General features: G+C 39.1%; 1 protein-coding gene across 3 annotated transcripts in view; it reads right to left on the bottom strand.

The window, feature by feature from the left end:
- The window catches only part of CCDC122 (coiled-coil domain containing 122), a 53,106-nt gene that overhangs the window by 16,437 nt on the left and 10,261 nt on the right, over positions 1-26,408 (bottom strand). For 2 of the 3 annotated variants that reach the window (XM_080917125.1, XM_080917126.1), the window contains 4 exons: positions 22,354-22,446; positions 21,420-21,535; positions 3,887-4,285; positions 3,077-3,193 (listed from right to left, as the gene is read on the bottom strand). In XM_080917125.1, the coding sequence (XP_080773251.1) occupies positions 3,077-3,193; positions 3,887-4,285; positions 21,420-21,535; positions 22,354-22,399 (678 nt within the window). In that variant the 5' untranslated portion in view covers positions 22,400-22,446. The remainder of the gene's footprint in view (positions 1-3,076; positions 3,194-3,886; positions 4,286-21,419; positions 21,536-22,353; positions 22,447-26,408) is intronic. The other variant, XM_080917127.1, reaches the window with a different exon arrangement.

Below are 26,408 nucleotides of genomic sequence, written 5' to 3'. Positions count from 1 at the left end.
GGCTCTGAAGGGAGAACCAGGACAGTCAAGGCTACACAGAAAACCAAAACCAACTAAACAAACAAACAAACAAAACAAAGCAAATGACCAATAAATATTTTTAAACATGTTCAGTGTCTTTAGCCATCATGAAAACGCAAATTAAAACTATTCTGAGATTCCGTCTCACCCCAGTCAAATGGTTTCAAGAGAAGAAACAACAGGAAATGTTGGAGAGGCTATGGCAAAGAGGAGCCCTTATTTATTGCTGGCAGGAATACAGCTTATTACAGCCACTATGGGAACAGAGTGTGTGTTTCTCAACATATTAAAAACAGAACTCCTATATGAGCAAGAGGCCCATCCCTGGCATACACCCAAGGGCTCATTCTATTTCAGAGATCAGTACAGCCACGAATATCACAATGATGAAGAAACAGATGTCCAAGAACATATAGATAGTGTATGTGTATATATATATGTGTGTGTATGTATATGTATATATATGTATATGTATATGTTTATACACACACACAATGACATTTTATTAAGTTAAAAAAGAAAAGTTAAATTATGACATTTTTGGACAAATATATAGAACTGAAAACATTATAATTAGTGATGTAATCCAAGCTCCAAATGACAAATGCCATATTACCTCCCATGTATAGACTGTAGCCTCTAACTGTTGATTATGTGTCTCGAGGTGAGGACAAATGTAAAAGTCAGTAAACTTACAAAGGGACCATGAGCATGGAGGGAAGCGCCTTTAATGGAGGCATGGGAAGACAAGAGAACAAAGTAAAGGGGGATTACTGGGAGTCAAAGTGCACAGTGCGGACAGGGTTGGAAGACAGGGAGGAAGAGGAAAGGATGGCCAACCACAATGAAATGCTTATGCAGATACATGGGAAACCTAAATTGTAAGGTGATTTAAAAATAAAATGAAATGTTTAAAAAGAAAATATAGAAAAAAATGTGAAGTGAATGCTTATTTACTGTTTGCTGATTTTTGTTTGTTGTTTAGATATACATGTTTAAATAATTAAGAATTTCATGTCACACACTCATGGTTTTGTTTGACATGTCCTTGTCTTTTCTTCTCATTTATATGTTTTATAAATATTCCTAAGAGCTCAGTCTTGTCTTCTCTATTGCTATGAAAGTAAAAATACTTAACCAAAAAGTTTGTGAAGGTATTTTTGTCTTTTAAAATGTGTAAGTTAAAATGTTTCCTGTATTTTTGGAATGCTCTTAAGAGATTATGCATAGGTACTATGAGATGGGAATTCACCAAGCACTCCCTACACAGTTAGCCAGTGTGCAGAGGAGGTGGGCATGGCGCGGTGTGGGGGCTGTGACGCATCTGTGTGACACTGTGCAGAGGTCAGGCTGTTAGACTCAGCAGTAAGCACCCTCAGCTGCTGAGCCATCTCACTAGTTCAGCTTACTTCACGGCTCACATTCATGCATGGGGACTACTTCTAGGTCTCTTCTCTGTTTCATTAACCCTTTTTCTAGTTTCATACCACTTATCTAACATTTGAATAAATTATTACACAATAGTATATAAAAATATAATAAAACAAAAATAAGCATTCTAATTTGAAAACCTACGAAACTATAAAACAAAAGCACAGTGTGTTATGGACTGAAAGTGTATAAAGGTAAAGACTTTATCTTCAAATTATTTAGATATTTTTATATCGTGCCAAATTAGTTACAAACAAGTTAAATAAACATTTCATTTTCTAAACTGTGTTAAAGGTAAAAATTGTTTTTTAATGAAGAAATCGCAGTGGAAAATTCTCTACCCCTGACACCCCCATCCACATTCCATTGATCCCCTTCTCCCTGCCTATGTCTGACAAATAGAGATAAAGGGAACAATGGCCCAGCTGCCCACCCTGCCTCAGCCTAAGGGACATCCTTGAGCAAATAATTCTCAGGAGAATCGTGGAATGTGCTGACTGATAGCCATCTGACCCTCTAGAGTCCCAGTTAGGGTCCTGACCCACATGCTCACTAGCCAATAGATTTAAACGTCAATATGCCTAGCCAATGAATTTAAATTATAACCTTGCTGATTAACCTGTACCCATAAACATATAAAAACTGCTTGTAACAGCCTCTTGGGGTCGCCTCTCCTCTAGATATAAGTCACCTTGGTGCACTGGACAAATAAACTTCTTGCTTTTGTATCGATCCCTGATCTCTCATCTCGTTCATGGGAGCTTCAAATAGATAAGACTCAATTTGGGTCTTACATTTATGTGCCATTAACAACATATTCTTTTCCATAGTTGATCTCCATTCATACAAATCATAATGATAAAAGCTAGGGCGGTACCTGGTATGTTAGGAAATGAGTTCCCTTTGTTTTCATTGCTTTTTTATTTTGGTTTGGAAAGAGTCTCATTCTACAGCTTCAACTGGTTTCTAATTTGTGGCAATCCTTCTGCCTTAGTATTCCAAATGCAGAATTGATCAGCAAGAACCCAACCTCATCTTCATTTTATCTGTAGTTGTTTTTAAACTTGACTCTTGAAAGTCTCAAATACCAAATCAAGAAGTGTTAGAACAGCAATTGTTTATACTGCCCTGTAGTCTATTTTCAAGATTTCGATGTCTAGAATGGCCACCCTTTTAAATCATCTAAGCCATTTTAAACTCTCTAGCCTTTAATTAGGTACCAAGTGGTAGGCAGAATGAGACCTGGAATAATTCCATAGAATTCTAAGCTAGGTATATATTTTTGACCAGGTATTGCTTTATAAATGGGCTTCAAACTCTATTCTTCCAAGTGCTAAGATTATAGGCATGTTTCATACCTGCTAGAGACCAGACTTAATGTGAACACATGCTTTGTTTGTTTGAATGCTCTTACATGTTTTAATGGAGTTATCTCTTGTTATATTTTAACAAGATCTTGGCTTATATTTAGTCAAGCTCTTTCTTGTTCCCTAGATGTTTTGAAAATTAAGAGTAAACTGTGGAAATATATATATATATATATATATATATATATATATATATATATATAATAATTTAAGATATAGTATTAAGAAATATTTAAATTTAGATAACTAAGACTCACCTCTATTTCTTTTCTTAATTTTTCATGTGTTTTTTTCTCTTCTTCAAGAAAAGATGTTTTTGCAATGATTGACTCTTTTAATGTCATAATTTTATTCTTCAGCTTGGAAATGTCTTCCTGGATATTTGTAAAATTTAAAAGATACAAGTCAAAATGAATCTAAAACTTTTTGAATGCTTTCATAACTTATGGAAGCTAACAAAATCAAAATTTAAAATTGGAAGATAGGAGTAGACATTGCTTCTATAGATTAAAAAAAAAACACAAACAAGCCACTGTTTTCACAAAGCAAACCTGGACTTACACAAACTGAAACAAACTAAAACACAGAGGGGAGTAGCAGTTGTGCAGATGTTCGCCTGACAGTGGAGCACAGGGTACTTTTTAATGCTCTAGCAAGGAGTGGCAGGTATTAAGTTGCTTTCCCTATGGTCCCTGAGGAATAGTGAGAAGAATACAAATACATGCAACACGCAGGTATGAACTCAGCTTGTGTGCAGACTTCATCACATGCACTGATTGGGAATAGGAGCTAGAAGATGAATCTTTTACATTAATTGTTCACTGTAATTTTGATCATATATAGTTACAAGCCCACAGATGATCTATAAATATCTTCTTTAAGCATTCACACATTCAGGAAATTGCTGTTTAACTTATATATCTGATTGTTATATGTACTTACTTAAGTTTTAACAATTGGATAAATAGTTTCTGAATGTAGAACTATACGCAATTTATTAATTTAATTATTATTTACTAGGTATAGTTATAAAAAACAGGAAAAAGTTGATAAGAATCCCTTCAAACCTGTATGTGTATTGTGCAGCTCCCTTGTGAGTTTTGAAAATTTTCCATAAGATCTTCTTTCATTGTCTTTAGGTTTTTGATGAGATCTCGTTTTTCATAGAGTTCAGTCTTAAATGAACATCGGCTTTTTATCTCTCCTAAATTATCTTTATAAGCTTTTATTTTTACATAATATGAATTATATTTAATCATTTGCTCCTCAAATTTTTCTTGGGCTGTTTCTGTATCAAATTTAAGTTTTAAGCTTTCTGAATATAAGGAGTCAATTTGAGCTTCTAAGAGTCCACACCGAAGTTTAGAATTCTCCATGGAAGCATCTTGCTGATGCATTTGCCTGTCTGTTTCTTTAGCTTCTTCAACAATAGTCACTATTTGTTTTTCAAGATCCTGAAGTTCAATCTGTAATACAGTTCATAAATATCATTAATGATTCATTGTTTCAGCTGAGACAAAAATTATTATTTTAAATTATAATGCACATAAGAAATCACAACATAAAGATAGACAAAGAAAAGGAATAAAGGCAGTCTCAGTGATGAGAACATAGGGAAGAATACATTTCAGAAGAGGGATGTAAGCAAAGGAATCCATCATGCTCAACCCAGTAAACTAGTAACAATAGAATGGGAAGTGTGACTAACAATTATCCAATTAGCCATAAAGAATAACCAACCATATTATTGGAATTAGTAAACATTTGTCTATAATAACCTTAAATGTAAATGACCTCAATTTACCAGTAAAAGAACTAGATACAACTTTATGTTGTCTTCAAGAAAAACACTTTACTGGTAAAAACACTCACACTGAGGGTCAAAAAAATGGAATATAATCTACCCAGTAAACAGAAACTGAAAAGAAATTGGTATATCTATTCTGGTACCTGATAAAGTAGACTTTGACCCAAAATTATCGAGGAAAAATGGAGAAGACCACGACATATTAATAAAAGAAAAAATACATGAGGAAGACAAAATAATTTAGGCACATACACAGAAAACATTGAGGCCTTTATAATGGGCATAACATGTCAGATAAGGACCGCTACTGTAGAAATGAGTTATCTAAGTCTCTCAATACAGTCAGCTGAACTACAAACGAACATAGTTCAAGTGAATAGCAGTTAAATTGTACAAAATGTCAGCCTCAACAGGTAGAGAAAAGTCTGTCCAAGAGACACCAAACACACATTCTTCTTAGCAGTTCATCAAATCTTCTCTAAAACAGCCCATGTCCTAGGATACAAATTAAATCGTACCAAATACAAAAGAATCAAAGTAAGTCATTGTATCTAATCAGAACTAACAAATAGTAGAATATATAAAGAGTGCAGAAATGCTCAGAGATTGTGCAGTTCTGAATGATGATCAGTGGAGAATCCAGAGAAGGACTGAGAAGTGTCTGAGCTGAACTGTACTGTTTTCAATAATAATGGCCCCCTAGGCTTGGGCATTTACTCTGGTCCCCAATTCAGGAGTTTGGGGGAGATTTCGGGATCCAGTTTACTCTCTGCTTCTACTCTTCGGTTGAAAATGACCTTTCTCAGCTTCCCGCCCCACTTACTTGCTGCCACTCCTCAGCCATTACGGGGCCTCCCTCTAGAACTATAATCCAAAATAAACTCTTCCTTCTGTCACTTGCCTTGGGTCCTAATATTTTATTATAGCAAAAGAAAAGTGACTAATACAGAAGTGAAAATAAAAGCACAACTTACTAGAACCTTTGGGATACAGCTAAGGCAGTTAAAATGAGTTTACAGTAAATATCTACATAAAACAATTTAAAATACCTGAAATAAATATCTTAATGATGTACCTCAATATCCTTGAAAAATTAAGAACAATCAAACTTAGAAGTGGCAGATGGCAAAAAATAATAAAGATCTTGATATAAATGGAGTTAAAAAAACTCTCACCAAACTACTTACAAAATTGGCTTTGAAAAAATAAAACAATATTGACAATTTCTTAGCCAAACTAACAACAACAACAAAATGATATGGCTAGCAGGATAGCTCATGGAGCAAAGGCGCTTACTGCCAGGCCTGAAAACTTGAATTCGATCTTAGTGAATTCAGTAGTGAAAAGAGGGAATGAATTCCTGTAAGTTGTTTACAGACCTCCACAATGGGACACCAGTATAGATCCACACACTTTCATAAATAAATAAATAAATAAATAAATAGATAATATATAAATCAACAAAATTAGAGATGAAAAACAAGAAATTACTACATAAAGCAATAAATTATGAATTATCATTAAGGAGTATTTTGGAACTCATATGCCAAGAAACTAGAAAATATAGAAGAAATGAATACAATTCTAGATTTAGATGATTTATAGAAATTCAAATATAAACATATAAAGTATAAACAGACCCGTAATCATCATTGAACTTAAAGCAGCAATAAAGAAAACTTTACACAATGAAAACTCTGGGTCCAAGTGCATTCCTCACAAATTCCACAGGCTTTTAAAGAGCTAGCACGAAGGCTCCTCCTGGACTGACCATCTTCTATAACCGGGAAAAGCTTCCAGCAGTGGGACTGGGACACTGCTTCTAAGATGTGCTAGGATACGGGTGGTGTAGAGCTTGTGGGAGTGGCCAGCCAATACTGATCCAACTTGAGGCCCACCATGAGGAGCCCATGTTTGGCACTGCCTACATGGCCAGGAACCAGAGGCTGGATAACTGAGAGACCCAGAATAAAACCAAATCAGAAAACATTCAGTGAAATGAGTCCTAATGATATTTTACTATATACATATCGGGGCCTAGCCCAACTATCATCAGAGAGGTATCATCCAGCAGCAAATAAAAGCAGATGCAGAGACTCACAAACACTAGGCAGAGCCCGGAGAATCCTGAAGAGTCAAGGGAAGGATTGCAGGAGCCACAGGGAATGAGTACACCATAAGAACACAGCCCTCAGAGTTATCTAAGTAGGGCTCACAGTGGATCACAGAGACTGAGGTGATGTTCCTGGGCTCGTTATGGGTATGAGTCAGGTCCTCTACGTGCATGTTAGGGTTCTGTGGGATTCCTAACAGTGTGTGTGGGGAAGGGGGGGACTCTGACTCTTTTGCTTGCTCTTGGGACCCTTTTCTTCCTACTGGGTTGCCTTGTCCAGCATTGCTATAAAGGTTTGTCTTATTGTAACTTGTTATGCTGTGTTCAGTTGGTATCCTAGGAGGCCTACTTTTTTAAGGTAAACAGAAGGGGAAGTAGGGAGGAAAAGTAGAGGGAGAAGAAACTGCTACTGGGAACTACTGTTGGTATGAAGGAAAAATAAAAAAGAAATGCATCATTTAGGCAATATCGGTATCTATCTTAAACATAATTTATAGACACTGTGGGTTCCATTTAGCAAGCTTTTATATAAGTCCATATAATAATAGTTTTTATGTTTCATAGAGAGTAGGTCCTGTACCTCACTTGAGCAACACAGTGAAGCGGGCCCTGATGGTGCTGTGAGAGGGGGTGAAGTGGCTTATCTCCCCGCAGGCTGCAGTACTTGGGACAATGGGCCCTGTGCTTTCACTAGGCAGCACAGTAGAGCTGGCTCTGGAGGCATGGGTGTGGGTGAGCTGGTCCCAAGGGCATGAGAGCAAGAGAGCTGACCCTGCCTCCTGTTGGTGACTGCACTGGGTGTCCTAGCCAGAGCAGTACTGGAGAGCTTGCTCTGGTGGTGTGGACAAGGGAGAGCCAGTATGCTAACCTGCTCAGTTACCACTCATATTGTGATGGGTTGTATATGCTTGGCCCAGGGAGTAGCACTATTAGGAGGTGTGGCCTTGTTGGAGTAGGTTTGTCACTGTGGATTTGAGCTTAAGACCCTCACCCTACCTGCCTGGAAGTCAGTGTTCTACTAGCAGCCTTCAGATGAAGATGTAGAATCCTCAGCTCTGCTTGTACCATACCTGCCTGGATGCTGCCATGATCTTGTCTTGATGATGATGGACTGAATCTCTGAATCTGTAAGCCAGCCCCAATTAAATGTTGTTCTTATAAACCTGCCTTGGTCATAGTGTCTGTTTACAGCAGTAAGGCCCTAACTGAGACACAGGCCCAGATCCAAGGCTCTGAGACAAGTCACCAATCACCTGGAACAGTCGGGACACAGGAAAGCGCCAGTCCTGCTGTTCCAAAGCTGCAGGATGTCCATGACACAGAACAACAACAGGATAACTGTGAGGAGTCCCTGTGAGGATCCAATATTGATGGTGTCACAGAACCCAGAGCTCTTGAACCAGACTAAAGACACTACAATGGACATTTGCAAGTGAAGATGTATGAACAGTAGGACACACTGTGACACTCTGCAGCATCCAGGGTGAAGGTTTCTACTTTGGTTTGGTGTGTGTGTATGCATGTGTACATGCGTGCGCACCTGTGTGCACATGTGTGCATGCGTGTTATTTTCGGGAGGATATTTGCAAGGGCATAAGGCAGATATGAGGGGTCAACAGGGAGATAAGCAGGACTGGGATGTATGATGTGAAACTCACAGAGAGCCCATAAAAGGCTAAAAAATTAAAATGCCTAGGAATAAACCTAGAAAACAAAGTAAAGAATTCTACGGTGAAAACCCGGCCCTGGGGTAGGACTGGAACAAAGACAAGCAAATATCCGGAGCTAGACAACCAGCTTGGCCAGGCCTGTGACTCCACAGTTGCTGAGTCTCCAAACGTACGGAGAAATTACTGTGGGAGGACAACGGACGTTGACTTCTGGCCTGGTCACCATGTGCACATGCACACACATGCATGTACTGCCACATGCATGTACACGTGCACATGCACACTTTGATACACACACAAAGACAAGAGTTTTTCTGAGGTGTCTAATAACATGGGAAATAATTCCAAGAATTGACATAAGATTGAATGAAATGAAGATGCTTCTGTACTGCAAAGGAAATGGCCATTAACAAATAGAATGGGAAAAATAATCTTTCCAATTTGACATCAGATGAGGATTAATGTTGAGGACATATAAAGAATTGTCAACATTAAATCAATAAATGGGTGCGTGGAGTGGATAGTTCCCTCGGCCAGAAACACCGACACCCACAGACCCGTGAGAAGCGTTCACCATCATCAGTCACCATCGGGCTGCCCATAGCCTTGGTCAGAGTGAACGTGGCCAGTGGAACAGAACACTAATGCTGCGGAGGACACAGGGAAAGATAAAGCTTAGTCTCTGCTGGAGTGAATGTCAGCTTGTGCTCCTCTGGAAGTCAGTATGTAGTCCTGGAATATCTGCTAACAGAGCGATGATGCAAACCAGAAGTCATCCAAAGTACACAGTCACGTTTATAGCTGTACTTACCTAAAGAGTCAGGAAGTGGAACCAGCCTACATGTCTTTTAGGTAACAGGATTAAAAAAAATATAGCACACACACAATGAAAGTTTCTGTAGCAGTACAGAAAAATTCAATCATGACATTTTCAGAAAAATGTATGCAACTGAAAACCATTGTATTAAGTAAAATAGACTAGTTTCAAAAAGACAAGACATATTTTCTCTCATATGGGGAAAGAGTGTGCATACATGCGTGCGTGCGTGTGTGTGTGCATGTGTGTGTAGATTATGAAACAAGAAAGAGGATCACGAGAGAGGAAGAAGATCGCCTACGAGAGGTGGGGAATAGAGAAGGTAATGAACTACGTGTAGAGAGAAAGCAGAAATGTGGACTGAGTTCCTTGAGAAGGGAGAGGCCGAGTTCAGAGAAGTGTCGAAGGAAATGGCTGATTGTTTTAAATGAGTGTTGGCCGGATGCAAGAACATTCAGGCTGGCTTTGACGGGTCTGGCTGGCGTGTCTTGGTTTTCTCTTACATGCATTAAGCTGCAGTGATATGTCCTTCTTACCACAGCAGACATAGAAAGTGGAAGTGTGACTATGTAAGAACTTTTCTAAACCTTGGCTTGGCTCACTTGGACTACACTCCAGATAGTCATATGCCCAAGTCAGGCTCAAGGGATGGAAATGTGCCCAGCACAATAGGAATACATAATAACTATCATAAATTACAAAAGAAAACAAGTTCATTGAAAAAAGCTAACATGAATTTGTCTTCAGAGTAAGCCTCATCAGGAGAGTCTCAGGTTCATGGTTATAGACAGCCATGATGAGGGACTTAAAGTAGGAGAACATTAGAAGAGTTACAGCATCACACCCACAGACAGCCATGGGGTGTTTGGAAAGCACACATGAGAGCCTTCAGATTCTCAGTTCCCTTCAGATCCTGAGAACAAAAGAGTTTCTCTGTATTATAGGGTGGGGTTTTTTTGTTTGTTTTTTGGGGGGTTTGTTGTTGTTTATAGTTAGAGAGGAGAGTCGAGAGTGGGGGGATGGGAAAGCTCTATACTGTACGACCTAGTCTGGCTTGGTCTGGCTTGCACACCTTTAGTCAGGAAAACATTGAGAAACACAAAGCTGTCCTGGATCTCAGGATAAGGGACCCGGGCCTCACAGCTATAAATGAGGGGCAGACCACAGAATTCTTGGTAATATCCATGAGGGTCACAGGCCACTCTAATCACATGTGCAATTATCTGAACTCTGAAAGAGAAAGGTAAGTCGAGGGTCTGCAAACTACAATAGTAATATGATACAGTGTGTATTTATACAAATAGAGAAGGAAAAAAAAGTACACATTAGCACAGCCTGATAACACAAACGTAGGTAACAGGACCCACCTTGAGAAACAATCTTTACTTGTTTAATCTATATCCTTTTTGCTTATTTCTGAATTTAATTGTTTATCGATTCCACATCAAGTCGCACTTTAACAACTGTAGGACACTCATGACTTCTCTGTTGTCCCTATTTACTATCATCATCCTCTTTAAATCAACTGGAAGTGTTGGAAGGATAGCATACTAGGCAAGTTAACTCCAAGCCTTCCAGGGAGACTTCTTTGTTGTTTCCTGGTGGGACCTTTGTAGCTGTCCATATTCAGCCGTCCCACTTACAACACCCCAAGCACCCTTTCCACAGTCCTCCTCTCCCATTTTCACCCAGTCAAAAGCTGAGAGGACAATCCCCATTCTTTCTCTTTTCCTTTATAACCCATTTTCCCAAACAACAACAACAGTGATGACTGATACACCAACATAAAATCTAAAATTTCGGGATAGGATGAAGCTGAGTGGTGATTTGTATAATATACGTTAGGCTCTGGGTTCCATCCTCAGCACCAATAAAAACAAACAGATACATAAATACCTCAAATTTATTTCTGACAAATCTTTGCCATATGTGGTACAGCCTAGGTTCTAACTCATCATATTTCCATTCGGCCTCTGTTCAGGAACTACATCCCATGAGTAGGCAGAAGAAAAATTTTAAAACAAAGCACATGACACGCTTCACTGTTTAAGCTCCTCTCATGCTGTCCCCTCATATTAACAGCGTGTCAGATCCCTGGAAATGCCTTATACAGACATGTGTGCACTGGTCCAAACCCCTGTGCTGCCTCTCTTGTCTTCCAGCATCCTTCTGTTTGGTCATTATGCCCAGTTCCTTCCCACCGAAGGACAGTTCTAACTGTTGACCCACCTACCACAAAATGTTCTGCCCCAGGCCAGCAAAAGTGCTTATGTTTGGTGTGACAACATGAATTCATTTAGGAGATGCCAGGGCAGCTCACAGTTATTCTCTGACCTCCATACATATACTGTAGCATGTGTGACTTATGATCCACAAGCCATACATCACAGAATCATAATAAACAAAAACTGTCTAAAATCCTCTGCCACCTTACTATTCATACTCAGTTGTTCGTATTCCTTAGGAGAGCCTTGGTTAAATCAAACAAGACCCACAGCCTCCCCATTACTCTCAACATATTACCCTGTCACAATTCCTTTGGAAACATCAAGCTGATTCTCATCTTTAACTGTTTTCCTCCTCTAACTAGAAAGTACTGTGACTACAAGAACCCTCACTATATTCTTCACCACCATCTTCCTTTAACAGTCTACTTCCTCCTAAGTACACCTTTGAAATCCATGTGGATCTTATCAACTCAGAATAAATTTCAAGACTCTATTGCTGTGTAGAGCTTCCATGGGTCCTGGCCCCCATTCCTCCAATCCTTTTCTATGCTGTGCTGTGAATACCCCAGTGCTGTCTATCTCAAGCCTCAACGGGATGAACTCTCTGGAATCGTAGCCTCAACCCCTCTCTCTGTAGACTTGTTCTGGGCAGTCAAGCTGTCCTTTACACGTTGACTTTGAAAGGTCACTTCTCTAGCCATGAGTTATCCTTGCATGAAGTCTGCACTGGCTTCATGCTTTGAATGTTGACCATGCCATGTGTCGTATAACTATTTGCTTCTTTTTTGTCTACCTCCCCAACAGGGCACAAGCAGTGCAAGAATAAACACAATGTTCTGTAAAATTTTTACTCAAAAATAGGTTCTTAGCATTAAAAAAATTCTGAAGTTTTATTTTTAAAAATTGTTATAAGAAATTTTTTATAGGCAAAAGGACTGACAAGGCTGCAGTACAGCTCATCTTTGCTTGCTTCTGCCCACAAACTTCTGAGTCGCAGCTTTCAGTGAAGGCCTCCATCTGCACCGAGAGCTAGAGCCGGCCCATCAACATCGGAACTCACAGCCTACCCATAGAAAGCCAACACTCAAGCCCACGGCCCACAGACCCACAGAGAGACAAGCTCCAGTCACAGACAACAAGATCAACTACCATCAAAGATAAGGAGATGGCAAGGGGCAAGCACAAGAATCTAAGCAAGAGAAACCAAGGTTACCTGGCAACACCAGAACCCAGCTCTCCCACCACAGCAAGCAGTGTACATCCCAACACACCAGAAAAACAAGATTTGAACTTAAAACCATGCCACATGTTGATGATAGAGGCCTTGAGAAGCACAAGAATAACTCCCTTAAAGAAATACAGGAGAACACAGATAAACAAATACAAGCCCTGAGAGAAACACAGGAAAATATAAGCAAACAGGTGAAGGAATTGAACAAAACCATGCAGTACCTAAAAACAAAAATGATAAAGAAAACACAAAGAGACAACGCTGGAGATAGAAAACCTAGGAAAGAGTCCAGGAGTCATAGACAAAGCATCACCAACAGAATCCAAGAGATGAAAAGCACTGACACAACAGTCAGAGAAAATGTAAAAATTAAAGAGTTCCTAATCCAAAACATCCAGGAAAGCTGTAAGGGAAAAAAAACAAGAAACATATAAAGACAGACTGATAAGAATTACAATAGACTTCTAAACAGAAACTATGAAAGCTAGAAGATCCTGGACAGATGTCATAGCGACACTAAGAGAACACAAATGTCAGGCCAGGTAACTATATCCAGCAAAACTCTCAGTTACTATATATGGAGAAACCAAGATTTTCCTGGACAAGACCAAATTTACACACTATCTGTCCAGAAGTCCAGCACTACAAAGAATAATAAATAGAAAACCCCAAAACAAGGAGGGAAACTACACCCTAGGAAAAGCAAGAAAACAATCCTCTTGCAACAAAACCAAAAGAAGAAAAGCACACAAACATAATTCTACCTCTAACAACAACAACAACAAAAATAACAGGAAACAATATCATTATTCTTTAACGTCTCTTAACATCAATGCACTCAATTCTTCAATAAAAAGACATAGACTATCAGACTGGATGCATAAACAGGACCTAGCATTTTGCTGAATACAGGAAACTCACCACCAAAGCCAGGCACTACCTCAGAGTAAAAGGTTGGGAAACAAAAACTTTCCAAGAAAATAGTCCCAAGAAACAAGCTGGAGTAGCCATTCTAATATAGAATAAAATAGGTTTTCAACTAAATTTCATCAAAAAAGATAAGGAAGGACACTTTTTACTCATCAAAGAAAAAAAGTCTATCAAGATGAACTCTCAATCCTGAACATCTATGCTCAAAATACAAGAGCACCCATGTTTATAAAAGAAACCCGACTAAAGCTCAAAGCATATATTGCACAATACACTATAATTGTGGGAGATTTCAATACCCCACTCTCATTAATGGACAAATCATAAAAGCAGAAATTGAACAGAGACACAGTGAAGCTAACAGAAGTTATGAACCAAATGGATTTAACAGACATCTATAGTATATTTCATTCTAAAACAAAAGAATATACCTCCTTCTCAGCACCTTATGGCAAAATTGACCATATAGCCGGTCACAAAACAGGCGTCAACTGATACAAGAATATCGAAGTACTCCCATGTATCCTATAAGTTCACCATGGACTAAGGCTGGTCTTCAATAACATCACCATCATCATCAACAACCAAAACAACAACAAAGCCTGCATACACATGGAACCTGAACAATGAATGCTCTATTCAATGAGAGCTGGCTAAAGAAAGAACTGTAGAAAAAAATCAAAGACTTTTTAGAATTTAATGAAAATAAAGGTACAATATACCCAAACTTAGGAAAAACAATGAAAGCTGTGTTAAGAGGAAAGCTCATAGCGCTGAGCGTCTTCAAAAAGAAACTGGAGAGAGCACGCACTAACAACTGCAATCCCCATCAAAATTCTAACTTAGTTCTTCATAGAGTTAGGAAGAGAAAATTTGCAAATTCATTTGGCATATAAAAACAAACCCAGGACAGCAAAAGCTATTTTCACCAATAAAAAACTTCCAGGGGAATCACCATCCCTGACTTCAATCTGTATTACAGATCAATTGTGATAAAAACTGCCTGATATTGGTACAGAGACAGAGACAGACAGGTAGTCTAATGGAATAGAGTCAAAGACCCAGAAATGAGCCCACACACCTATGGTCACTTGATCTTTGACAAAGGATCTAAAAACATTCAATGGAAAAAGAACAGCCTCTTCAAGAAATGGTGCTGGTTCAACTGGCAGTCAGCTTGCAGAAGAATAAAAATCAATCCTTTCTTATCTCCTTTTATAAAGCTCAAGTCCAAGTGGATCAAAGATATCACATAAAACCAGGTACACTGAAACTATTAGAAGAGAAAGTTGAGAAGAGCTTAGAAAACATAGGCACTGGGGAAAAATTCCTGAACAGAACACCAATGGCTTATGCTCTAAAATCAAGAATCGACAAATGGGACCTCATGAAATTGCAAAGCTTCTGTAAGGCTAAGAACACTGTCAAAAGGACAAAACAGCAACCAACAGATTGGGAAAGTATCTTTACCAATCCTACATCTGACAGAGGGCTAGTATCCAATATATACAAAGAATTCAAAAAGTTAGACTCTATAGAATCAAATAACCCTATTCTACAATGGGGTACAGAGAACATCTGCACAGCTGCTCTTCCACCTGGACCAAGGCTGAGGCTGACACACAGGCCCGGGGAGAGAACACAGGTAGTTTTTGTGGCGCAGGGAGCTTGATACTCTCTGGAAAAGGATCTTTTCTGGCCCAGAAGAGGGGGATGGGCCTCTGCCATGGAGACTTGGGATCTGCCCTCAGAAGGCTGAGCTCCCAGAACAGCTGCACAGGCGCCCTTCCCCCTGGAACAAGGGTGAGCTTGACACAGGCCCTGTGAGGGAATGCCAGGAGAGAGAGAGAGAGAGAGAGAGAGAGAGAGAGAGAGAGAGAGAGAGAGAGAGAGAGAGAGAGAGAGAGAGAGGTGGGCCTCAACCATTAGGACTTAGTACCTGTGGGCAGAGGGCTAAGCTCCCAGAACAGCCTCAAAAGAGCTCTCACACCTGAGCCCACAAAGACAGGACTGAGTCACAGACAACAGAACTCACTGCCTGCCAGCAGAGAACCGAATACCCAGGAGCAATCTCCCTCCTGAGCCCACAGGCCATCAGACCAACAGGAGAGATAAGCACCAGTCAGAAACAAAAAGATCACCTACAATCACTGACAACAGGATGGTAAGAGGAAAGCACAAGAACCCAAGCAATGGAAACCGAGACAAACTGGCAACATCAGAACCCAGGTCTCCCACCACAGCAAGTAGTGGATTTCTCAACACACCAGAAAAACAAGATTTAGACTTAAAATCATACTTCATGATGATGATGGAGATCTCCGAGAAGTGCATGAATAACTCCCTTAAACGATTACAGGAGAACCAGGAGCAATCACTCAAAGAACTACAGGAAAACACAATCAACCAGGGGAAGGAATTGAACATGGAAATAGAAACATTAAAGAAACCACAAAATGAGACAACCCTGGAGATAGAAAACCTAAGAAAGTAATCAGGAGTCACAGATATAAGCATCACCAACAGACTACAAGAGATGGAAGAGAGAATCTCAGGGGCAGAAGACAACATAGAAAACAGACAAAACAGTCAGAGAAGATGCAAAAACCAAAAAGCTCCTAACCCAAAATGTCCAAGAGATCCAGAATACAATGAGAAGACCAAACATAAGGATAGGTGTAGAAGAGGGCAAAGAATATCAACTAAAAGGTACAGTAAATATCTTCAACAAAATCATAGAAGAAAACTTCCCTACCCTTAAGAACCAGATGACCATGAACATACAAGAAACCTACAGAATTCCAAATAGATTGGAACAGAAAAGAAATTCTTCATGACACATGATAGTCAAAACACCAAATGTTCAAAACAAAGAAAGAATACTAAAAGCATTAAGGGAAAAAGGACAAGTAACATATAAAGGAAGACCAATCAGAATTATACCAGACTTCTCAACAGAGATTATGAAAACTATAAGATCCTGGACTGACATCATACAGACACAAAGAGAACACAAACACCAGCCAAGGTTACTATATCCAGCAAAAATCTCAATTACCATAAATGGAGAGACCAAGATATTCCAAGACAAAACCAAATTTATACAATATATGACCACAAATCCAACCTTACAAATAATAATAGGTGGAAAATCCAACACAAGGAGGGAAACTACACCCTAGGAAAAGCAACAAAATAATCATGCAAGAAAACCAGAAGAAGAAAAACACACAAACATAATTCTACCTCTAATAACAAAACTAACAAGAAACAACAACCACTATTCCTTAATATTTGTTAACATCAACAGACTCAATTGCCCAATAAAGAGAAATAGGCTATCAAACTGGATACATAAACAGGATCCAGCATTTTGCTGCATACAGGAAACTCATCTTAGAGACAAAGACAGATACTACCTCAGAGTAAAAGGCTGGGAAAAAGCCTTCCAAGCAAATGGACCCAGGAAAAAAGGTGGAGTAGCTATTCTAATATTGAATAAAATAGATTTTCAACCAAAAGTTATCAAAACAGATAAAGAAGAACACATTTTACTCATCAAAAGAAAAATCTATCAAGATGAATTCTCAATCCTGAACATCTATGCCCCAAATATAAGGGCACCCACATTCATAAAAGAAACCCTACTAAAGTTCAAAGCATATATTTTACCACACACAATAATAGTGGGAGACTTCAACACCCCATTCTTGCCAGTGGACATAAAAGTCATAAAAGCAGAAACTGAAGAGAGGCACAGTGAAACGAGCAGAGGTTAGGAACCATTTAAAATTAACAGACATCTACAGAACATCTCATCTTAAAACAAAAGAATATACCTTCTTCTCAGCACCTCATGGTACCTTCTCCAAAATTAACCATACAGTCAGTCACAAAACAAGCCTCAACAGATATAAGAAGGTTGAAATACTCCCATGCATCCTATCAGATCACCATGGACTAAGGCTGGTCTTTAATAAAAATAAAGACAACAAAAATCCCACATACATGTGGAAGCTGAATAATGCTCTGCTCAATGATAAAATGGTCAAGAAAGAAATGAAGAAAGAAATTAAAGATTTTTTAGAATTTAACGAAAATGACACCACTATATACCCAAACTTATGGGATGAAAAGAAAGCAGTAGTGAGAGGAAAACTCGTAGCTCTGATTGCCTCCAAAAAGAAACTGGAGAGAGCATACACTAGCAACTTGACAGCACAGCTGAAAGCTCTAGAACAAAAAGAAGCAGATTCACCCAAGAGGACTAGACGGCAAGAAACAATCAAACTCAGAACAGAAATCAACCCAATAGAAACATAAAGAACTATACAAAGAATCTACAAAACCAGGAGCTGGTTATTTAACAAAAATCAACAAGATCGATAAACCCTTAGCCAGACTAACTAGAGGGCACAGAGAGAGTATCCAAACTAACAAAATCAGAAATAAAAGGGGAGACATATCAACAGAAACTGAGGAAATTCAAGAAATCATCAGATCTTACTACAAAAGATTATACTCAACAAAACTGAAAAATTTAGAGGAAACGGACAAATTTCTAAACAGATACCAGATACTAAAGTTAAATCAGAATCAGATAAACCATCTAAACAGTCCGATAATATGTAAAGAAATAGAAGCAGTCATCAAAAGTCTCCCAAACACCTAACGCCCTGGACCAGATGGGTTCAGTGAACAATTCTATCAGACTGTCATAGAAGATCTAATACCAATACTCTCCAAACTATTCCACAAAATAGAGACAGAAAAATCACTACTCAACTCATTCTTGGAAGCCACAATTATATGTGGTATATTGTAATAGAGAAATTTATTTAATTGTCAAAAATGAATAAAGAATCTACGAACACACACAAACACAAAAGTAAAGAAACTATTCTGTACCTGAAAAAAAATGGGGCACAGAGGTAAACAAAGAATTCTCAACTGAGAAATATCAAACGGCTGAGAAACACCTAAAGAAATATTCAATATCCCTAGTCATCAGGGAAATGCAAATCAAAACAATCCTGAGATTCCACCTCACACCAATCAGAATGGCTAAAATCAAAAACTCAGGTGACAGCAGATGCTGGCAAGGATGTGGAGAAAGAGGAACACTCCTCCATTGTTGGTGGGATGTACATTGGTACAACCACTCTGGAAATCAGTCTGGCGGTTCCTCAGATAACTGGACATAGTACTACCTGAGAAACCAGCTATACTACTCCTGGGCATATACCCAAAAGAAACTCCAACAAGGACACATGTTCCACCATGTTTATAGCAGCCCTATTTATAATAGCCAGAAGCTGGAAAGAACCCAGATGTCCTTCAACAGAGGAAAGGATACTTAAAGAGTAGTACATTTACACAATGGAGTCTTACTCAGCTATTAAAACAATGACTTCATGAAATTCTTAGGCCAATGGATGGAACTTGAAGGCCTAAGTCCTTCTTAGAAGGGAGAACAAAATCAAAATACTCATCGAGGAAATAAAGGGTCAAATAGTGGAGCAGGGATTGGAGAAAAGATCATCCAGAGACTGCCTCACCTGGGATCCATCCCATATGCAGCCACTATTGCTGATGCCAAGTAGTGCTTACTGGCTGTAACATGATATAGATGCCTCCCCAGAGGCTCTGCTGGTGTCATTCTGATACAGAGGAGGATGCTTGCAGGTAATCATCAGACTAAACATGAGGACCCCAATGAAGGAGCTAGAGAAAGGACTGAAGGAGCTAAAAGGGTCTGCAACCCCATGGGAAGAACAAATGCTCAACTAACCAAACCCACCACAGCTCCCTAGTACTAAAGCACCAACCAATGAGTTCACACAGAGAGACCCATGGCTCCAGGCACATAAAGCTGAAGATGGCATTGTCTGGCATCAATGGGAGGAGAGGCGAATGGTCCAACAAAGGCTCCTTTTCCCAGTGTAGGGGAACGCCAAGGTTCTGAGATGGGAGAGGGTGGTTGGGAGAGAGAGCACTTTCACAGAGGCAAATGGAGGGGTGGGGAATGGGACTGGGGAAAAGGTGATAACATCTGAAGTGTAAATACAGAGAATATCCAATAAAAAAAAGAATGTAAAAAAAATCTTTATAGAAATCTAAAACATTGCTTTTTATTAGAACCTATTCTTCAAATATATTTTAATATTGACTATGATAAAGAGAATACTTATAAACAATCTATATACTATATTAACAAAATTATTACCATTATATATCTGTGAATATGCTAATAGTTAAGTAAATGTTAAATCAAGATCTACTGTCCACTGTGTTCCCCAAAATGATACCTTACATATAATTACAAATTTGCTCTAATACGAAACTCTTACAGTCATACTCAGTTATCTTTTCCATTTTTCAAATGAGAAGGAGGAGGCAACGGCAGCATCAGTTGGAGGGCTAAATCTGCAGATCCATCCTTGAGAGCAGGGCAGCCAGTCCAGGGCCTGCTCTCCGTTTCTGTGGTCTACGTGACTGTCTTCACACGCGCTTTCCTGTCTCTAATCACATAGTCGGTGTGCAGCTGTGTTCAATTATGCTTCATATGGTCCAAGATGGCGCCCATGCTCCTTGCCGAATGATGAGAGCTCATCATGAAGCGGAAAGAGCGTTGAGTAAAGCTACTTGAAGGATTCACTGACAACCAATGGCTCAAATGCCACAGCTTTCCTGGCTTATATGGTTTTACTAGTTTCTTCCTTGGTGGTTTTATGGGGGCAACTCCACAGGGATAAATTTAAATGACTCTATGTGGTGTGTTGGACTTTATGCACTTACACTACAGCCATGATGACAAAGTAGCTGCAAGGACACTGTATGAGAGTGTAAGATGTCCTATAACCCCAAACCATTCATAGAGACTAGTGTGGGAGAACAGAACATTGGAGTGATAAATATTCATTTACAATGAACCTCCTAATCCTATACTTTTCTTTGTGGTGATGCTGGTGTGTGTGTATGTCTGTGTATGTGTGTCTCCTGTGTCTGTGAGCATGCAGGCATGTATGTGCATAAATAGGAAAACACTAGGACAACTCCTAGTGTTCTTCCTCAGGCACCACCTACTTTATTTTAAGAGGAAGGTCTCAGAGTGGCTCAGAGCTTGCCAAGTAGGATAGTTTGGACAGTCAGTAAGCCACAGCGGTGGGCCTTTCTCCACACCTCAAGGCACATGCCAACATCCCTGGCTTCATTGCATGGGTCTTGGCGAACAAAGTTGGGTTCTCTTGCTTGTGTGTCATAGAGACTGATCCCAGCCTGCTAGCTCCTCGGTGACTGAAGGATATCTGTGAATCCCAGCATTCTGGGACACCAAGAAAGCATGCTTTCTCAGCAGAGTTCTGATGTTCTGCCAAGTAAGCTGCATGCCTGAAGAAGTGGACTTCATGATCATCTTCTCATGAGAAAATCTTTTGTTCTAGTTAAACTAAGCAACACTTAAGAGTTGGACCACAGACATATTTCTCAGTCTGCACAGAGGTTTAGGTTACCTTAACCCTAGATAAACGCCTGCTGGAGAAACAGAAGCTGTTGGGAATTAGAAGCTGTGAGAAATCTTTGTTCTGCTTGCCTATAGAGGAGGCTGGAGAGTCAATAGAGTATGCAGTGGTTCCCAGTCAGTCTGCATCTCCTTTTCCTGAATACTGAGACCCTACCAAGGGACCCAATGCACTAGACATCAGCAGAGTGCCAAGCACGTCACTGACTGAACTGTCTTCCATATTTTCTTCTTAAGTTACTGCTCACTACAAAAGGCATTTAATGTATTGTATAAAATTAATACCTGCAAATGGAACAGCATCTTTTTATGTTTTTCTATTTCTGATGTTTGTGATTGTTGTTGTTTTGCGACTTGTTCTACAGCATCAGTTAATGAAGATGTATCTTCTTTGACCACAGCTAGACAAAAGAAAAAGGTATTAAATAAAAATCAAATGATGTCATTTTAAGAAAGCCATATTTCTTTTTACAAATTCATTAAAAACTTATTTGTTCGTATAAATAACTAAGTTTACGACTGACAGTCATCTCTTTAAGCTCTAAAAACAGTTGTGAACAAGACAACAGCAATGCCGTTGTAAGGTTGCTCACCTCAATGTGCATAAGACAGAGGGAATGTGATGGTCTTAAGTCCTGAGTCTAGACCCTTTGAACATATATTAGAATTACAGTGCTACCATAGTGTGCAGAAACCACTTATAACTTATTAATTTTCAGTATGATCCTGACTTTCAAAATCATTTATGTTTGAAATTACAACTCAAACTCCCTCCAAACCTTCCCATGTTCCACTCTTGCTCTTTTTCGAAAACGTATGTCATTTCCCATTAATTTTTGTTATACACATATGTACACACATACGTATATGCATACACATGCAACACAGGCATTACTAAATGCGTAAGTACAATCTTCTCAGTCTATATAATGTAACTTGCCCATATGTTTTCAGGCTGACCACTTAGTATTGGGATAACCAACTGGTGCGCTCTAACCTGGGGAAGACCCCCTATACACAATATACATCAGTATTCTTTAGTTGTGTATTCCATTTTTAAATGTTATATAAAGTGTATGAGCCTTCTATGTGCTTAATCCTGACGAAACGTGACTGTGTCCTTCTCCTCTCACTTGCTACCCATTTTATCCCTGGATTCTTTCACGCCTTTCATCATTGCTCCTGAGCATCCACCTGTCCTGCTAAGATGCCTCCTTACCCTTTGTAGCAATGACTTCATTCTTCCTTTCTGTGTCTCCTGACATTCTTCGTCTAGTAATTCTTTTCCACAGATTGGTTTGCTTCTTTACTTCTAAAAAACAATATATATAGCCAAGGAGTGTTGTCAGAAATAATTAGCTTCTAAGAAATTGTTTAGGCAGTCAAATTCTTACTAGTTACATTTAAATTTTCTACATCCTCAATCCATATTTTAGACCCTGCTCAATGCCAGGATCGTATGTGTATATATATACATTACAAGGATAAAGAGTGTTCACCATTACTATCAACAATGAAGTGAGATTTAAGAAGAAAAGAAAAACTATTTAAGTTTTGGTTTTGCTTTTCAACTGTTAGGACTTTGAGAAAGTTGTTTTTTTTTTTTGTTTTGTTTTGTTTTTTAATCTTCAGTATCTTCACCTGTGAAGCTACACAGGTCCAAGGTAATAATTAAAGATACTATAACATAATCTTAAGTGTGATGTATGTGTATGTGTGTAAATGTGTGTATTACACACATATGCATGTGCACACACACTCCTATAAAATACCTGACATATGTTGGGTAGTTACTATGGGTTAGTAGTACAAATGTTGAGTACTGTGTTGAAACAGATTTAACCAGCACATGTAAGAAATGATTCCAAGAACATCTAAAATGTATGTCTGCTGTTATTTTGATCATGGCAGGTCCTCGTTCTAAGCAGGCTTGGAACCCGATTTGTCTTTCAACTGATAGGATGCAGGCACAGACTGTACTCCATCAAAGAGGAAGAGAAAGAGCCACACTGATACAAGCGTGGCAAGGTGACAGGACAGGAATGTTGCAGGCTTCGAGGAAAATGGCATCAGAATTTGCCTGTCCAAAGGAAATAGTACAAGTTCTTATGATGGAATAAATGGATCCAATGTCAACAAAGACTTTGAGATTGGATGTTATCACCTTCAATTTAACATTTGTACATGAAGATTCCCTAGTCAGTTGACTGTTTGTTAGCAAACACCCACGATTTTTACAGATGCTGTAAACCTTACTTATACTAAAGTGATTCCAAATTTTGCATCACAAAACAAAAACCAAAAACCATAAAACCAAGAAACATTATCCCAAAACTCAGCACATTTGAGAAAACATCCACAGAGAAGTTTTGGTGATCACCTAGCATCTTTCCTAAGGATTAAACACAACATAACACAACACAATATAGACACACATGCATGCGCACATGCACATGCACACACATGGACATTACACATGCCTTCTAAACTAAACTTCAATGACTAAGATGTGTTCCATATACAAAAAGAAGGAAAACCCAAATTGCTTCCTAGGTAAGAAGACTGAAACCTACGTAGAAATATCTTACACCAAGCAGAAGAAGCCCTGAAAGTTGGCTAGCAGGTTGTCATAATCATGTGAGAACTAGGGATGTTTTCTTGTCTTTAAATTCCTTCCTTCCTTCCTTCCTTCCTTCCTTCCTTCCTTCCTTCCTTCCTCCCTCTCTCTCCCTCCCTCCCTCTCTCCCTCCCTCCCTCCCTCCCTCCCTCCCTTCCTTTCTCCCTTCTTTCCTAATGTCTTTCTGAGTCCATTCTGTGTTCAAGCCTCTGCTCTGTACCCTTCCCTTGTTGCACACAGAACTGCCTCAGATTAATACTGGTGGATCCCATCACATTCTCTAGCTTATTTGTGTGGTTTGTGGTCAAAGACTTTCAGTTTTACCTACCTGACTTGAAAATGCATACTTTATACTTAACCCAGCACTGTAATTGACTACAAGGCCGAGCTTCTTTCATGCGTATTTATGCGGGACAGTAAGCTCTTCATATTTTTAAGTATTATGTGTAATTTTTATTCTGCTCTTGGTAGTGTTTTAAGTACTTTATCTATATGAACTCATCTGACTCTATGAGGTAGATACTTATAGAAAAGCCCATTGTGGCACAAACAGATCAAGAAATGTATCCAGTCAGATAGCTATAGTGGTGTTACTTGAATTCATTTATTTTGGCACAAAGGTTCATGTTCTTACTGCTGTGCTAGAGTACTACTTTTGAGAGGGTAGAATCTTCACTTCAGTATCAAATTAGATTGTTGATCTTCCCTCCCCCCCAGTGCTGGGGCTTGAACCCAGGAATAATGTCTTTCAGGACATTACACACACATCTCTACCACTGAGCATCTTCTTTTCTATTCACACTACCATCACCACTTTTCTTGTTTGAGGACTATTTCAAGAGAGTGGCATCCCAATTTGCATGTTTGAATAGGGAACCCAATTTCATGCTGTAAGTCCCTGTTAGGTGAGTTGTCTTCCCAGTAACTCCAGTCTCCTCCAAACCAGTGCCACAGGAAAAATATGCCTAAAGCTGGACATTATACTTCACATCTACCCTAGTTCAGTCTTAGAAAAAGCCTTCAGGCTTTCAAATCATCCCTTACTATAAAGAGGTACCGCATTGAGTTTGAAATCCCTAAACAGATGCAAATGTGTACCCCAATTCATCCTTTGTGCTGTACCTTCAGCAGACTCTCCAAGCTTGCTTTACCTTTTATGCTTTAAGTGAAACCCAGAAACACTGCCTCTTCCTCGGGTCACTAGGTGTAGTAATGTCTCAGAGACATCACTTTGAACTTAGTCTCAAAATACTATTCTTCTTTATCTGCTTATATGCATTGCCCAACGCCTAACTAACAGGAATGCCACCAGTCACACTATGATCTCCTCCAGTTATCAAGCCCTTTCTTGAATCCCATTATAGCCAAGATACTTGCCATCCTCTTCCCTCCTTTCATTCTTTATCTACCATGCCACCTTTGATGGACTTCTGTGTGGTATTTATGTCCTCCATGTTTCTAATTCAAAGGACCAGTTCAATCTTCCTTCTATTTGACCTGTTGACAACATTTGACACAGTTGGGCATGAGTTTCTCCTCTGAAACACAATACCTTGTCTCTTTTGCTGGTTCTTTTCATCTTTCTCACTCTTAGAGAGTGTCCTGGTACTCATCTTCACCTGCCTCTTTTCTGTCTCTCCTAATACAGTGTGCCCTGTAATACAGTGTGCTTTAAGATCATCTAGTACGAGGCTGAGCAATCCTAAATCTACATCTCTACCCTGAACATCCTTTTTGACCTATAGACTCAAATCAGATTCCATATCTCCACTTGAATTCTGAACAGGCACTTCTGTTCTTAAACTCCTCATCTCTTTGTCCCCTTGTCCCCTCCAGCATTCCATATCTCACTAAATTATAAGTTCATTGCTGTTGTTTAGGACACAAATACTAGGTTATTATCTCAGAAGTCTTGAGAAAGACGGAGATCTTGAGGTAAAAGAGTTCAGAGTTGGAGTTCATTGCCCCTTTGGAAATCCTTCAAGATGTACCACAAGTAGAACGTCCAAGTCCAAGGCCAAGCTTTACTTGTCTCAACCAAAGGACAAACTAGATTCTTGATTTTTTTTTAGATGATATAATTCTATTAAACTTATTAGTTGGAGGTGGAGAGATGGCTCAGTGGTTAAGAGTACTGACTGCTCTTCCAGAGGAGAGATCCTGAATTCAATTCCCAGAAACCCATAATGTCACACAACCATGGGATCCAGTGCCCTCTTCTGGTGTGTCTGAAGACAGATACAGTGTACACATATAAATATAATAAATAAATTAATTAAAAGAAGACAAAACCAAAAACACCCCCCAAAAAACAAAACAAAGCACAAAACCTTACTGGTTACCATTAAGTTATATTGGAATCCACTTTCTTTAACCATGTTAACAGGGAATCATTCCTAACAGCTCTTCCTAAAACATGGCCCCATTCTTTCCTTTGTTTTTTTGTTTGTTTGTTTTTCTTTTACTTTTCTCCTCCCCCTCCCCTCTATATGTGTGCACATGTAGGTAGAGGCAGAGGTAGGTACACCTTGAGTGAATGTCTTTCCCAATAACTTTCTACATATTTTTTGTTTGGAAATAAACTCTCCCACTACAGCTGAAACTCACTACTTAGGCTACACTGGCTGGTCAGCACGTTCCTATCTCTGCTTTTGTAG

Source organism: Micromys minutus (genome assembly GCF_963924665.1).
Source record: "Micromys minutus genome assembly, chromosome: 5".
Lineage (NCBI taxonomy): Eukaryota > Metazoa > Chordata > Mammalia > Rodentia > Muridae > Micromys > Micromys minutus.
The sequence above is the reverse complement of the archived record's forward strand: the minus strand, read 5'-3'. Positions and strand labels throughout refer to the sequence as shown.